General features: G+C 47.3%; 1 protein-coding gene across 1 annotated transcript in view; it reads left to right on the top strand.

The window, feature by feature from the left end:
• Positions 1 to 1,071: 1,071 nt before the first annotated feature.
• The window catches only part of LOC119442138 (ornithine decarboxylase-like), a 29,630-nt gene continuing 17,346 nt past the window's right edge, over positions 1,072 to 13,355 (top strand). The window contains exons 1-3 of the mRNA XM_037706890.2: positions 1,072 to 1,347; positions 4,904 to 4,993; positions 6,258 to 6,357. Coding sequence (XP_037562818.1) covers positions 1,234 to 1,347; positions 4,904 to 4,993; positions 6,258 to 6,357 — 304 coding nt within the window. The 5' untranslated portion in view covers positions 1,072 to 1,233. The remainder of the gene's footprint in view (positions 1,348 to 4,903; positions 4,994 to 6,257; positions 6,358 to 13,355) is intronic.

The raw sequence follows: 13,355 nt of genomic DNA, 5'->3' as shown, positions 1-13,355 counted from the left end.
GTGTAAGAAGCTGGTGTAAGACGCTGTCGCCTCTCCGCCTTACCCCCGTATTCATAAACGCTCCTCGACTTGACTTGCCACCGCCTTGGGCAGCGCGTTCGAAACGCTTTGAAGGTGGTGGCAAGTCAAGTTCAAGTCGAGGAGCGTTTATGAATACGGGGGTTATACTCTCTCAGCAGTCATGTGATGGCGTCGGCAAACGCGGTGCACGTTCCGGCATGTGTAAACGGCTGCGTAAGACGCTGTGGCCTCTCCCCCTTACTAGAGAGTACGGCACGTTTCTAACGCGTTTGTGCTAGCGTCCCCTTAAGCGGGAGATGGTGCAATTATAATGAAGGGCGCTGTTATAAAATAGGAATGACGTCACATATGGCGCGCGTCATTGGTGGAAGTCAATCGTTCGATTTAGTGCGGCGAGACTGGGCGAATTACACGGAAGATTCACGGTTTACCGATGATTCCCTCCGGAGCTTCGCCCACTCATCATCATTCACCCCGTGGATATGCGGTATTTTTTTTTCCTCACGCGCTTGCTTTATCTAAAGGATACAAAAGGCCACCCTAAACAAAAGAAATCGTGGAGTAACTAAAGGAAGAAAAGAGTGCCAACCTATACCAACGTCCGTCGCTGCGCAGGGCGTGTTGAATACATTGACTTCTAATGTTGCTCTCATTAAGGGTTCGACGCCTATGGTTGTGCGTCCGTTGCGGGATCCATCCGTTAATGCAACGTTGCTTTTTGCCAGTAAACGACCGCGACATGCGGAGAAAAACGTATCTGGGTCGCCCAGGTCCGCTTCTATTGTAGAGGTTTTGGTTTTCCGGAGTAAGTAAATTGGTATTGTAATTGGCGTCCCAACTGTTTCAAATATAATGCGCCATTCGGCTCTTCCGGGCTACGTGCAAGGGTACGAAAAATAAGAAAAGCTGGTTAGTCGCAAGTCCCTTGCATGCTGCCCGCTGTGCCCGCTTCGCTTCGAAATCTCGCAAATGCGCATATGCGCCGTAGCGTAAGCTGTTAAGTGTAGTTGTATAATTTATATAGCATGCATTGTCGAAACCAAACCTGTTTCCGCAAGCAATATTCACCGCTTATGAAGAGAGGCCTTTGGAAACTTAAGATGTTAAGCCTCCTCAGTATCCTATGAAAAAGAAGTAGACCTTCCTTAAACAACTTTTTCAGGAGAATTCGTTTCTCGTGGTTCAATTATCGGATACATCCAAACAATCCAAATGCTGATGAGCCGGCTTCTGCTACGGTCACCTAAACAGAAGGTCGGATCATGGACGCTCGGAAATGCTCGCACATCTGGACCTTTTCAGCGTCTGTTGATGTCACAGAGTACGGTAATGAAGTTTCCTCGTTCTTACGTGTAGATTTTGTGGCCTCTTATCATTGTCCCTTTTATCAACGAACGCAAGTTCTTCGTGTCAAGAGTTACGTACACCGATGAACAATAGTAACCCAACCTCACCCGCTCGCTTTACAAGCTGCGCTTGCGTCTTGCGTCACTCGAATCCCGGCCGCGGCGGCCGCGTTTCGATGGAAGCGAAATGCAAAAACGCCCCTGTGCTTGCGTCACTCGAATCCCGGCCGCGGCGGCCGCGTTTCGATGGAAGCGAAATGCAAAAACGCCCCTGTGCTTGCGTTGTAGTGCACGTTAAAGAATTCCAGGTGGTCAAAATTAGTCCGGAGCCCTCCACTACGGCGTGCCTCATAATCAGAACTGATTTTGGCACGTAAAACCCCAGAAAGAAGAAGAATGATACTGTTGTAGAGGCCACGACACTAAGTGATTTTTTTTAATGGTGTTTGTGTTCTGTTCAACGACCTTAGGCCATAGCATTCTGTCTATGTCGATGTACGAAAATTGCGCAGCTGGTTGGTTGCGTTTCGTAGCTGCGCGCACTAGTATGTGACCTGACCTCCACATTCACAATTTCCAAGCTCTGTGTATCTTAACATTTCTATCTTTTTGTTGTACGTTTCTTTTCCTTATTTTTTTTCTTTCCACCCCTGTAATAGCCTCAGTAATGGGGCTGACAATATTAATAAATGAAATGAACAGTGGTCTCCTTGACACTATTGCCAATATTATTATTTATTTTGACTTAATAATGTTTAACAGCTTCAGCAGAAATGCTTCCAGCATCATTCTGCGCGATATGTGTCTCCCTGTTAATGGAAGCAATCTCTTGATAATGTTTTTGACAGCATGCCCTTGCCCGAACTCGAAAACATTCGCGGAACATGTGTTTTGTTATATAACCGCAAAAACAATTATGCCGAACATCTAGATGCCTGATGTCTGTCTATGTGAGCGAAGCCATCTTATAGTTTTGGACAACGGTGTATTGAAACACAACACATATGTACAGTGCAGGTCTCTTTTTATTTACAGATTACAATACTCTGGCGCTATTGCGTCACAGTAGAATGACAGATGCGCAGAGAATTCTCTCAGCCACCATGGTGGATCTTGCAGAGCAAGCCGAAGTTTTATTCAGCATTAAAACACGTTGAATCACAAGACACGGTGTTATTTACCTTGTAGAAACGCGCCATGGGGCACAGTACGATGACAGACGTGCATCCAATTTTGGCGACGAAACCGTCCCGTAATTTCTCTCTTAATCATTTGCTAGAAGACGCGTAGGCTTACTTTTTAAAGGGGCCCTGAACCACCTCTCGGGCTTGTTGAAATAACATAGTCCGCGAGTAGCATACGCTGCTGTGAACATCTCAGCCAGGTTCTGCTGTCGTACGCGGTCCGTGGAGCTCGCAAGCAGGAACGCGCAGTCACCTTTCTCTCAAAGTCTCTCGTTCAAAAGACACCATAATCCTCACTCTTTTCCGTGCGCTTTATTTCGTAATAAAGCACATTCCGAGACGTGGCTGCTGTTGGTCGCTGCGGTCGGCTACACCGCGGCCGCCGCGAGGTGCCAGCCACGAGTCCAGTAGCTAAGCGCACGGCGGATCGCTGAGGACAACCGTATTTGGCTTACTGTTTAGCGCTGCGTAGGCACCAAAATCGGAAGTCCTAAATGAAATTTGAACTGCGCGCCAGGGTGACGTTTCCGGGCGGAGCGTTGTAGGCCCGCCTCACTCCGCCGTATGCCTTCGCAGTGCAAGGCATTGAAGGAGGAAGGGGAGCACAGCGGAGGCCGTGTTTGATTGCCAATAACTCCGCTTCTGCTGAACGCTACTTGAGGGCAATGTGGCGCTGCGATCGTTCCGAATGATGGGAAGTACAGGCTACGGATTGGTATTCTGTTGACTGGCGAACTAGTCTACAGGTATCAAGTTTTGCTCCAAGCGCAGTTGCTACAATCCGTAGCTGAACGCTGTAGTCTGCTGTCGCAAAACGGGTAAGCGCAAAGCCACGACATAACAGTTTGGCGCGCACTTCAGAAGAAGCGGTACGATAGTGAAGCATGCTCGTAAGAGGCCACAAGCGTCCAAATAGCCTATGTGTTTTTCACGTTCATCAATCGTGACAGCCGATGCAGCCTTTCGAAAGAGCGAGAGAGTTCGCAAGTGGTCTGCGCAGACGATAAAGCGAAGGCGTGTGCTCAAAGGCGCTTTAATGAGTAAGCACATGCAATTGTTGCCAAGCGACGCAAAGTCATACAAACTTTATTCAATGTATTATGCATAAATAAAATTAGCACGAAATGTTTTAATACAGCTTCGTTTACTGCGCGCATGCAAGAGTAAATTGTTGCCAAGCGACGCGAGCTAACGCGCTGAGCGTCTCGAATGGAAATTGTACGAGGGAAACTTGTAAAGGTGTTTAACGCGACAGCGTTAAGGGCCCAATGTAGCAGAAAATCCGGCGTCGGCGTCGGTGTGGGCGCCGACATCGGTGTAAGCATCGGCGTCCGTGGCGGAGAAATCCATCCCGTACCACCCCGACCACACAGGCCCTCGGCGTGACGCAAAGCATTAGTGAAAAAAAAATTGAATTTCTCAAAGTAAAATCCGGCAGAAAAAAAGTAAAGTACGGCTTAACTACAACCTACAGACATGATAACATTGGATTGTAATTTGAATGTACGAGAAAACATATTTCTGTTACGAGGGAACTCAAACACCAACACCTTTTCCAGCATTTCTACCATAACAACAGCGGCGCGCTTGGTTAGGTTGCTTGCGAAAACCCCATCCAGATGGCGCTCGCCCCCTCGGAAGCGTAAAACGGTAGCGGCGTACAGAGGCGAAGATGCAGAAAAAAGTAAGATGCAGTGGCCGGGAAGCCTGACAAGCATTCAGGGATCTTTGCATGCTATCGCGTTACACTCTTAAAGGCGAAGCTTAAGCGTGCTCCAAATCTTTATTCCTCCTTTTTGGGCAAGCTTCCGCGGCCTAATGGTTAGAGAATCGCGCTTCTACGCTGAGGGAATCGGGTTCTAAACCAATCATGGGAAATGGCCCGATTTGCCTGAGTTATGAGAGCGAGGCATTTTGGCGTAAATTTGCACCTGCACCGTCAATGGAGGTTAGGTTATAGATTCTTCCAAACCACAGGAAGAGGCTCAGAAATATTCGCTTTAAATCTTTCTCAAGCAACTTGGGGCTTCTGACTTTCGTTCCTGCATAACGCACGTTCTGCCGTCTAGCCAGACATGCTCACGCTAAGCGATATGGAGCCTCCTTTCCGATGCGCTATGTGAATACTGAACTCAATGGCGGCGTCCACATGCTATAACTCAAATAATACCCTTCAGAGCCTCGGTACAGTTGAGAACAACAGCTTCTTTTTTCACTCTGCGCTATCTTTCTGATGGTGCTGATGCCCTACACCGCGGGTCAACACCACAACGGAAGAAACCTTGAAAGAATCGCTATTGCTTCCTTGTGTGTGTGTGTCCTTATTTTATTTATTTTTTGTACTTGCACCAGTCGCAAGCCCCTTACGTGACGGACGATGGAACTTACGTCTTCACTGAAGGATCAACGCATGACGTGGCAAGGCAGATTCTTGCGAAACGGGTAAGTGATCGTTGCTATAGGAGGGAGTGCAAAATCCCAAGTTGCTGAACAAAGAAAGCATATTCACTTTATTTAAGCAGACGAGCAAGAAAGTAGTATGAATGCAAGGTGCACAAGTAAGCTTCACGCACTACTATTCGCACTACTACTAAATTCTTAGGCGCATCATGTTTGACGCTCGTCATCCCATTTTAATACATCCTCTGGTAATGCAGTGTGCCCTGCGTTGCTTTCGATAGGTTCTGCAGTAGTGACTGTGTTTGCAGGCTGATATTTGATCTTCAGCATTTGTTTTACACGCATAACTTAGCCGAACAATTCAATATCGCGCTTGTTTTCGCTTACACATGCAGTTAAGACTTCAATGCCCCTCCTAATTAGGGAAGGACAACGACGACACTTCTTGGTCTGTTTGCAGGTGATATGTTTGAATAATTCTGAGTCAGTCTCAATATTAGTAAAAAATAGAGGGTAAACCAAATGCTGACGCTAGAGAAGACAAGATATCACGTGCCATGCCTGTTAAAATGACGCGATAGTGCATGTTGATGAGATATTTCTATTGTGTGACGATCTTTTACATGATTACGTCGACCTTGCCTTCTTCAGCATTGAAGTTGAAATGTGGCTCTCTCCCCCCCCCCCCCCCCCCCCGATAGGCCAGGAGGCCAGATGGGCCGATCCCGGAGATAGTGCAGTCTATGGTGTAATCCCGTTCATATTTTACTACATTGCAGCTACTTACGCCCGTACCGCTAGTTTTACCTACTCTGCCACTAATGCTCGCTTTGTGTCTCGTTGAGACCGACATTTTGCAATCTTTTGCGACCCGCTACTACGCCCTGAAGGCGCGAAATTACGTTTCTTTTTTTTTCCGTGAAATGAGTGCAAGATGGCTACATGCCAAATACGAGTGGGAGAGTGAGGAGGGGGGGGGGGGGGCAAACCCGTGCGAAGTCAGCACAGAAGACGTTGTCTTCGAAAGGCCTGGTGCAGTCAATGTTCCACTTCTACAGCCTTGGTCCACGCTCCAACTTTTCCGAGCTATGCACATGTGCGCTGGCTGATGCACGCATTTTTTTTAAATGACCACCATTTAATCACTCTGTCATACGTTCAGTTCTCTCTTACTTTTTCTTTCGAAATAAAAATCTAAGCTATTACATTGCCACGTCGTTTAGCCCCTTTGTTTATCTGTAAATCCGAGCTACCGGAGACCAAGACGGCGACGGTGAGTCCAAACAAAGACTTTTGTATTTCACAGCGTGTAGAAGACAGCGCATTCTTCGTCTGTGACGTGCGGGATATTGCCAAGAAAGTTGACACCTGGCGGCAGTGTCTTCCACGAATCACGCCTTTCTACGGTGAGAATTTTCTCCATGTCCTCCGGCGTAATCACGCCGTAATGATTGTACGCAACGCGTCCGTAAGTTTTCTTTGTAGCAACAATAACTGAAGAATGCTTCTGCTGAACTTTCTTGCGCTGCGTTTACAAAACGCAAATAAGTTGCAATAACGTTCTCGATAAAGATGCCAACGGTTTTAATGTACCGTTGTCGATAGCAAAAATATACACTCTGCGTCAACTCAAGAGCGCAGGAGAAGCTCCCCTCAAAGAAGCGTGATACTACTGCGTCCTTGTCCGCTTCATAAAATAGCTCCCTTAAGCATATACCACAGTTATTCAGCAACAGTACAACAATACTAACGGCCGAAAACACACCGGCATCCCGCGCAACTATAACGAGCATGCCCTTCTCGTCGCGAGGCAGCTTACCCGCCACGACGCGATCACCCAGAGGGCAGCCGCCGTTGTTGTGCGGAACCCCAGTGGAGGAGTTACCGACAAAACCCAAATCGCGGCGGACGGAGCTGGGGGCCACGGGGACGCCGACCGCGATATCGAGGAGTTTCCGGCCTCGTACCGAGGGGTTCTTGAACACTACAGGAAAGAACGTATGCAATATCCACAACCCCACGGGCGGCTGGACAGGTCCCAGGCAGTCGACCTGAGGCGGTTGCAGACGGGCACTTTCACCAACCCCTACCACCTGCACCGCCTGTGGCCCGCGCTGCACCCGTCACCCGGCTGCCCGTGGTGCAAGCACGAACGGGCTGATATGGCCCATATACTTTGGGAATGCCAACGCCCTGCGGAAGAAGGACCAAGAGGAACGGGGAAGACAACAGCAGGACCCTCTGAAGCGGGGCGCCTCACTGAGAGATGGCAAGCCGCCCTCCTCAGCGAGGCACCCGAGGACCAGGAGTGGGTCGTCCAGCGGGCCAGGGCCATTGCCGAAGATCTCGAAAGATTTTTCTCCGGCGATGGACCCCTGGCAGCCTAGCCCCGGGCACCAACAGCCATAACCGTTGGACAAATAAAGTTTATTCCTATCCTATCCTTCAGCAACAGTGCGCAGAAAACGGTGACGCGCAAGTCGCAGAAACCGTAAATACCGTGTACGCTGCGTGAGTGATAATGTAAAATCACCTAGCCTGCCGTATATCCTTAAGAAGTTCTTTAAAAAAACAGGTTACTTGAAAAATTATTAGGAGAGGAATAACCCACCATCATACCATCGTGAGTATGGCTTTGCGGTGCTAAGCTCGAGGTCGCGGGCTGCATGCTGATGGGGGCGAAATGCAAAAATGCTCGCGTACTTACGTTGATTTTGGCGAACGTTAAATACCCGAGGTCGTCAACATTAATCCACTACGACATGCCTCATAATCATCAGATCGTAGTTTTGGCCCGTAAAGCCCCGGAATAAAACTGGCGATTAAAAGTTTAATCAGAGGAATTTTCCTTACTTCATCGCCAAAACCCTTTCACACCCCGTGTGTTTGTGTGGATGCGTGCAACCATAGTGCAAATACACCAAAACAAGCCGGATGGGCCAGTTGATCCCTCGAAAAACATAAATATTACTAACATATACACGACGAACGCGAAGCTCCCCACGCGTGGTTAGCTTGTTTACAAAAAGGACGTGCCTGGGCAAGGTGAAGGCCGGTGCAGTAATAAAATGTATACGGAAGGCTAGAAAGGCTAGAAAAAAAATAAAGAGAAAAGCTGACAAGCCAGAGCTACAGCTCATCCTGAGCTCGCTGTCACATGTACAGTGGTTGATCGGTCATGCCTACATCATCCACCATAGGACTGTGGGCCCCGGCAATGAAGACCACCATCTTAAAAATATCAGTCATAAACGACATCTACCACCTCTACTGAGTTGGCTGCAATGGGTAGTCACCCCACCTGCAAGTCTAACTAGACACTGACAATAACTATTAAGGTCAAACCACATTGTGTTGTGCGTCAATGGTGGCTCGCCCGCTGTGACAGGGCAAACAAGATCAGATCTGCATAAAGTGACTCACCGAAGCTCACCCTGAAACAAGTTTCATGAAATGCCGCAGAGGCGCTTGCGTCAGTCGTTGCATGGCGCTCGGTGTAGCCTGTGGTGCAACGCAGAGTGACTGACAATGCGGGCCACATAATCGGTTGGACCTCAAGTGTAACTTTCGTACGCCACGTGGTCTCGATAGGCGTTCTCTAACGCACCTCCGTCGCATTCGCCTGAATCTCGCCTATACGAGATTCTATTTACAATTATCTTTCCAGCGCGTCATTCTGTCCCACCTGCGATGTTGACCAGGTCTTCGAACATTTAATTTGCATTTGTAATCACTTTACAACCTCAAGCGCTGTATTAAAAGAAGAAAAAGAAAAGACGCTGTAAGCATGCGCCATGACACAAGACTTCAGCTGCGAAGCGTTCTTGCCTCCTGACATTGTCCCGCTTCTCAAGTGCACCCCACTCAGTCTCTGTAAACAACTTTTCTCTTTGTGTATTCGTGTCAGTATAGGCGCCAGTGTTGTGTGTGCTTTTTTTTTCAGTTGGGTTAGTATTCTTAAGATACTCCACGCGCTTTCCAGTAGCTATCTATCGGTGTCTCTAACGGCTTTTCCCGCCAACTTTGGTCACTTGTTAGTCCGTGGTCTAATGGGTAGGGCATCGGGCCGCTGCGCGGAGAGAACCCGGTTCGAAACCAACCGTCGGACCAACTAGGATCACTAGGTATATTGAATGCGCGACTATGAACCTCTTTCACGCCTACTTGATTTACAGGGTATGTGTCATATGGTATGTGCCACTCTTAAATGACCCTCTTTGACGGGAACTTGGGTCTGTGGGTATGTGGCATTGGACAGTTGCCGCTCTTCATCGGCAAAAAAAAATGTTTACTTTTTTCCGGGGTTGGGAAGAATTGGAACATCGTCATACATATTCAGACAATCGTGCCATAATGTATGTTCACACATGTGCCACGCTAGTTGGCACAGTGTGTCCCGCGAGAAACAGAGACAGTTAATTGGATGAAAAAAAATGGAAACAAAAAAAATGGAGATTTGCAAGAATGAGAAAAAAGAAACTAGAAGGGAAAATCTGTATGATAACACAAAGGGCAATGCCTTTCTATTGGAGGCTCGAGGCGGTTGCCTAAGGACAAAGACATACCGGGGCAAATATTCGGAACTAGACGAGCCATATGCATGCTACAGGAAAAATCTGGAGACCACTCAGCACGCCCTAATGGAATGCGCAGGGATTTATCCAGCGAGAACCCTAGGTAACGTACACCTTCCAGAAGCGCTTGGATTTAAGGTGCGCCGAATTTCAATCGGTCAGCAGTCGAGATAAGCAAGCGACGTTTGAAGTATTGGTGGAAGAAAAGCAGGGAAGACATTGATACGACCGGATCTGTTACAATCATAGGTAGCGGTACAATATAGCTTTTGAAAGAAACAAAAAGAAAGGAGACGCATAAAAAAATGCTAGATAAAAAATGCATACATACCTGATTAAATCAAGCAAGCTAGGAGACTATTTGTCACCGCATCGTTTCAAAGGGGGATGCCAATAAATCAGCATCATCATCGAAGCGCGAAAGAAAATCCCGGCTTCATGCACTCCTCAAATATACGTGGCGCGTTTCCGCGCTACATATATAGCTTCAATCCTAATCGCACTAATGTGGACATTCATCGTGCTATAGGTTCAGCCGGAATATTTTTTTCTTCTGTTACGCTATTTTATGGCACACAGCAGCCAAAACACTGTTGTATCTACCAGTGAACACCACTGATTGAAAGGACAGCTAAATATGCAAACACTTCTTTAGCTTATTAGCAATGACATTGAAATGTATAGAAACGAAAACAGGAACAAGCATAAACACCTGTCGACTTGGTTGAATATAGTTTTGTTCATGTAACTAAGCCAAATGAATCACACCCTAATAGATCGAGAACGCCATGGCTTCACATCTTTCTTTCTTTCTTTTTTTTTTTGTCGGAGGCCCCCCAACTCGAGTCACAAGTGCCTTATCCTTATATGCCGCACAATTTCACTGCCGCAGTATCTCGTGGTACCTAGTAATTGTTAAAATCGAGCATCTCCATCATGTTTACCGAGATATGTAGAAAGTCTAAACGAGATGCTTCTGGAGATCAGGAAAGAAAAAGCAGAATACAACTTCTGCACTCAAAGCAAAATGAAAAAGAGGAAATGGCAGTGTACGGTTCACCATTTCGACGGTGTTTCTCGAGTCGTGACGTGGAATACATAAAAGGAAAGAATTACAAACGACGCTTCTCCTGAATCCTGTAATCTATCACTGTCGTTGCTTTCGTGCCGCAAGCTTGTGCGACACTCGGTCTTTCTTTTATGTAGGTCGACGCGCTTAACCTTACTAGCACAACAGCGTTTGATGGCTTCACCTGTACTGTGGCCTCACAATGCTCATAAAGCACTTCTTCTGCATTCCCGTACATTAATCAATCAAACCAAAGTGTCATAAGCCTTTCTGACGTACTCTGAACCTGCAATGCAACGACGTGACAGGTAAAGCGCAATGTCCCCATCCTGTGCAAATATGCAGCAGGTCAGATTCCTGCGGTCATCCGTATGTCAGTGTTATTAGTGCTGTTCTTATTCACCATCAGGATACCGTCGGCAAAACAAAATACACACAGAACGAGTCTTATTACCGTAGTGCCTTCACTTCGCATTTTATAAGCACGGATTTTTTTTACAGGATAAATTGAAGCAGGGCGTAGGATACGTACCTGATTGTTGGACATCCTGCGCTGTTCATTGTAATAGCAGTGTGCGAGCACTGATAATTCGAAGGTTACGTACAGGTCGCAGTTGCTTCGGTTGAATGCTTGTAATGCGAGCTGCGCCAGACAACCTCCATGTAAGCTTGCTTGTATGAGAGTATAGACCGCTATGTCGATGCGATGGTGTTTCTGTAGATGGTTTTGATTTTCCTGATGTGTCAAATTGATCTGACAGCTTCACACAACGGTTGGCCGCAGTCGCGAAAAGCAGTTACATTATGCTTACTAAGGTTCAATGCGAAGCATGAATACGAAGCATTCTGTCGGGAATTTGAGACACTTTGAGTATCCATCTATCTAGCCTCCTACGTCGTGATGCCGTCGTAGTCGTTTATTCAACTGGGTCCATATCAGAGTAGGCATGAGGGGGGGGACGGTTGGACATGGCACGCATGCATACATTACATAAATGACATATCAAAATGAAATTGTGGGGTTTTACGAGCCAAAACCACAATCTGATTATGAGGCACGCCGTAGTGGGGGACTCCTGTATAATTTGGACCACCTGGGGTTCTTTAACGTGCACCGAAATCTAGGTACACGCGTATTTTCACATTTCGCCCCCATCGAAATGCGGCCGCCGTGACCGGGATTCGATCCCGCGACCTGGTGCTTAGCAGCCCAACACTATAGCCACTAAGCAACCATGGCGGGTTGAATGACATATGTCACGGCATCACTGACTTGACATATTTGCCATGGCATGTATGTCACGACATAAATGGTATTGTCTCGTTACACAGGCCCATATTGAGTTTTGCGTGCATTGACCCCAGTTACGTATGAAATCGCCCCATTCAGTACCAGTACCTCGTCGGCCCCGCCTTCCACTGACGTTTTGCGTGTAGCACGCCTAAAACCGTATTACCCTCCTGTTCCCACTGATATTTAGACGCACCCGGACGGTGCTTTTGCCGCCGGGGATAATGCTACATGCATATTGTGTGTTTCTTCTGGACGATGCGCGCGGGCGCCCAGACGAAGAAGACGAACTGCTCTTGGCTCTCGAGCTGTCGGCTGATCTGGCCAGCGCTGCAGCTATCTTTTGTAAATATACTTGTAAATTGTCTCCAGTACTTAATCCTTCTTTCGCGTAACATTTGGTGGAGGTGCTGGATGACAGTATGAACGACATGATGCCATCGTGGTCGTTTATTTAACTCAATTTATATCAGGATATGGGTGACATGCATGCATGACCTGCCGTAGATGACCTCACACGAATGACATGGATTTCATGACATATGTCATGTACGTCAGCACATGAATGACAAGACATGTGTATGTCTTGTCATCCCATCAAATGACATCACATGCTTGTCTTTGCATCTATTTCAGATATAAATGATGTGAGTGACAATATGCCCTTAGGATCGTTTCTTTAGCTCGATATGTATCTGGCTATGAATGACGAGAGAAGAATGTCCTCACATGATAGTCATGCATGTCATGACATGAATACCATGAATTCCATGAATTTACGCCATGACATGACATTAACGGCAAAACATGCATCTTGTCATGTCATGAATGCATGTCTCCCCGCACACATCCTTATATCCAGTGAATGAAACGGCCACGACGTCTTTAACTCAGGTCATTTATGTCATTCATGCCAATCAAGTCTTGACATGCATGTCATCATTTCATTCATGTCATGGACATCCTGATACATAACTTGACTGAAAGTGAACCTTCCATGAATGACAATCACGTCATAACATAGATAATACGCCATGCATGCCATGACATGAATTGCAACTTGTTGTCAATTGAATTGACAACAAGAACTTATGCCGACCCAGTGGACCATGTTGTATACTAACTTGGGCCGATGGCTATATGCTCGGGTTCGTGATGCCGTCATGGTCGTTGCAACGTCATTCGAGCTCCTTAGTCTGACTCTCACCTCTGATTCTCGCTTGCCTCCAGCGCTCGAGCCAGGTGGCACACCTACGAAGCAACCGGCATCTCGGCAGCAGAACACCTTGTGGTGGTTGCATTCGTTGAAACAGTGGTTGAAAAGCACGCTTCCCTCGAGCGTTGATTTTCCAGGGCCAACGCGCCGCCTCCTCGTTCCTCGCGCTGCAGAAGCAGCTGCATGCAATTGCAGTGGCTAATTATGTGCACGGCAGGGCTACAGTGTGCGCTCGCGCTCATGTGCGCCAGTCT

Source organism: Dermacentor silvarum, chromosome 2, assembly GCF_013339745.2.
Source record: "Dermacentor silvarum isolate Dsil-2018 chromosome 2, BIME_Dsil_1.4, whole genome shotgun sequence".
Taxonomy (NCBI): Eukaryota; Metazoa; Arthropoda; class Arachnida; order Ixodida; family Ixodidae; genus Dermacentor; species Dermacentor silvarum.
Note: the sequence above shows the minus strand (reverse complement) of the source record. Positions and strands in the feature narration are given on the sequence as shown.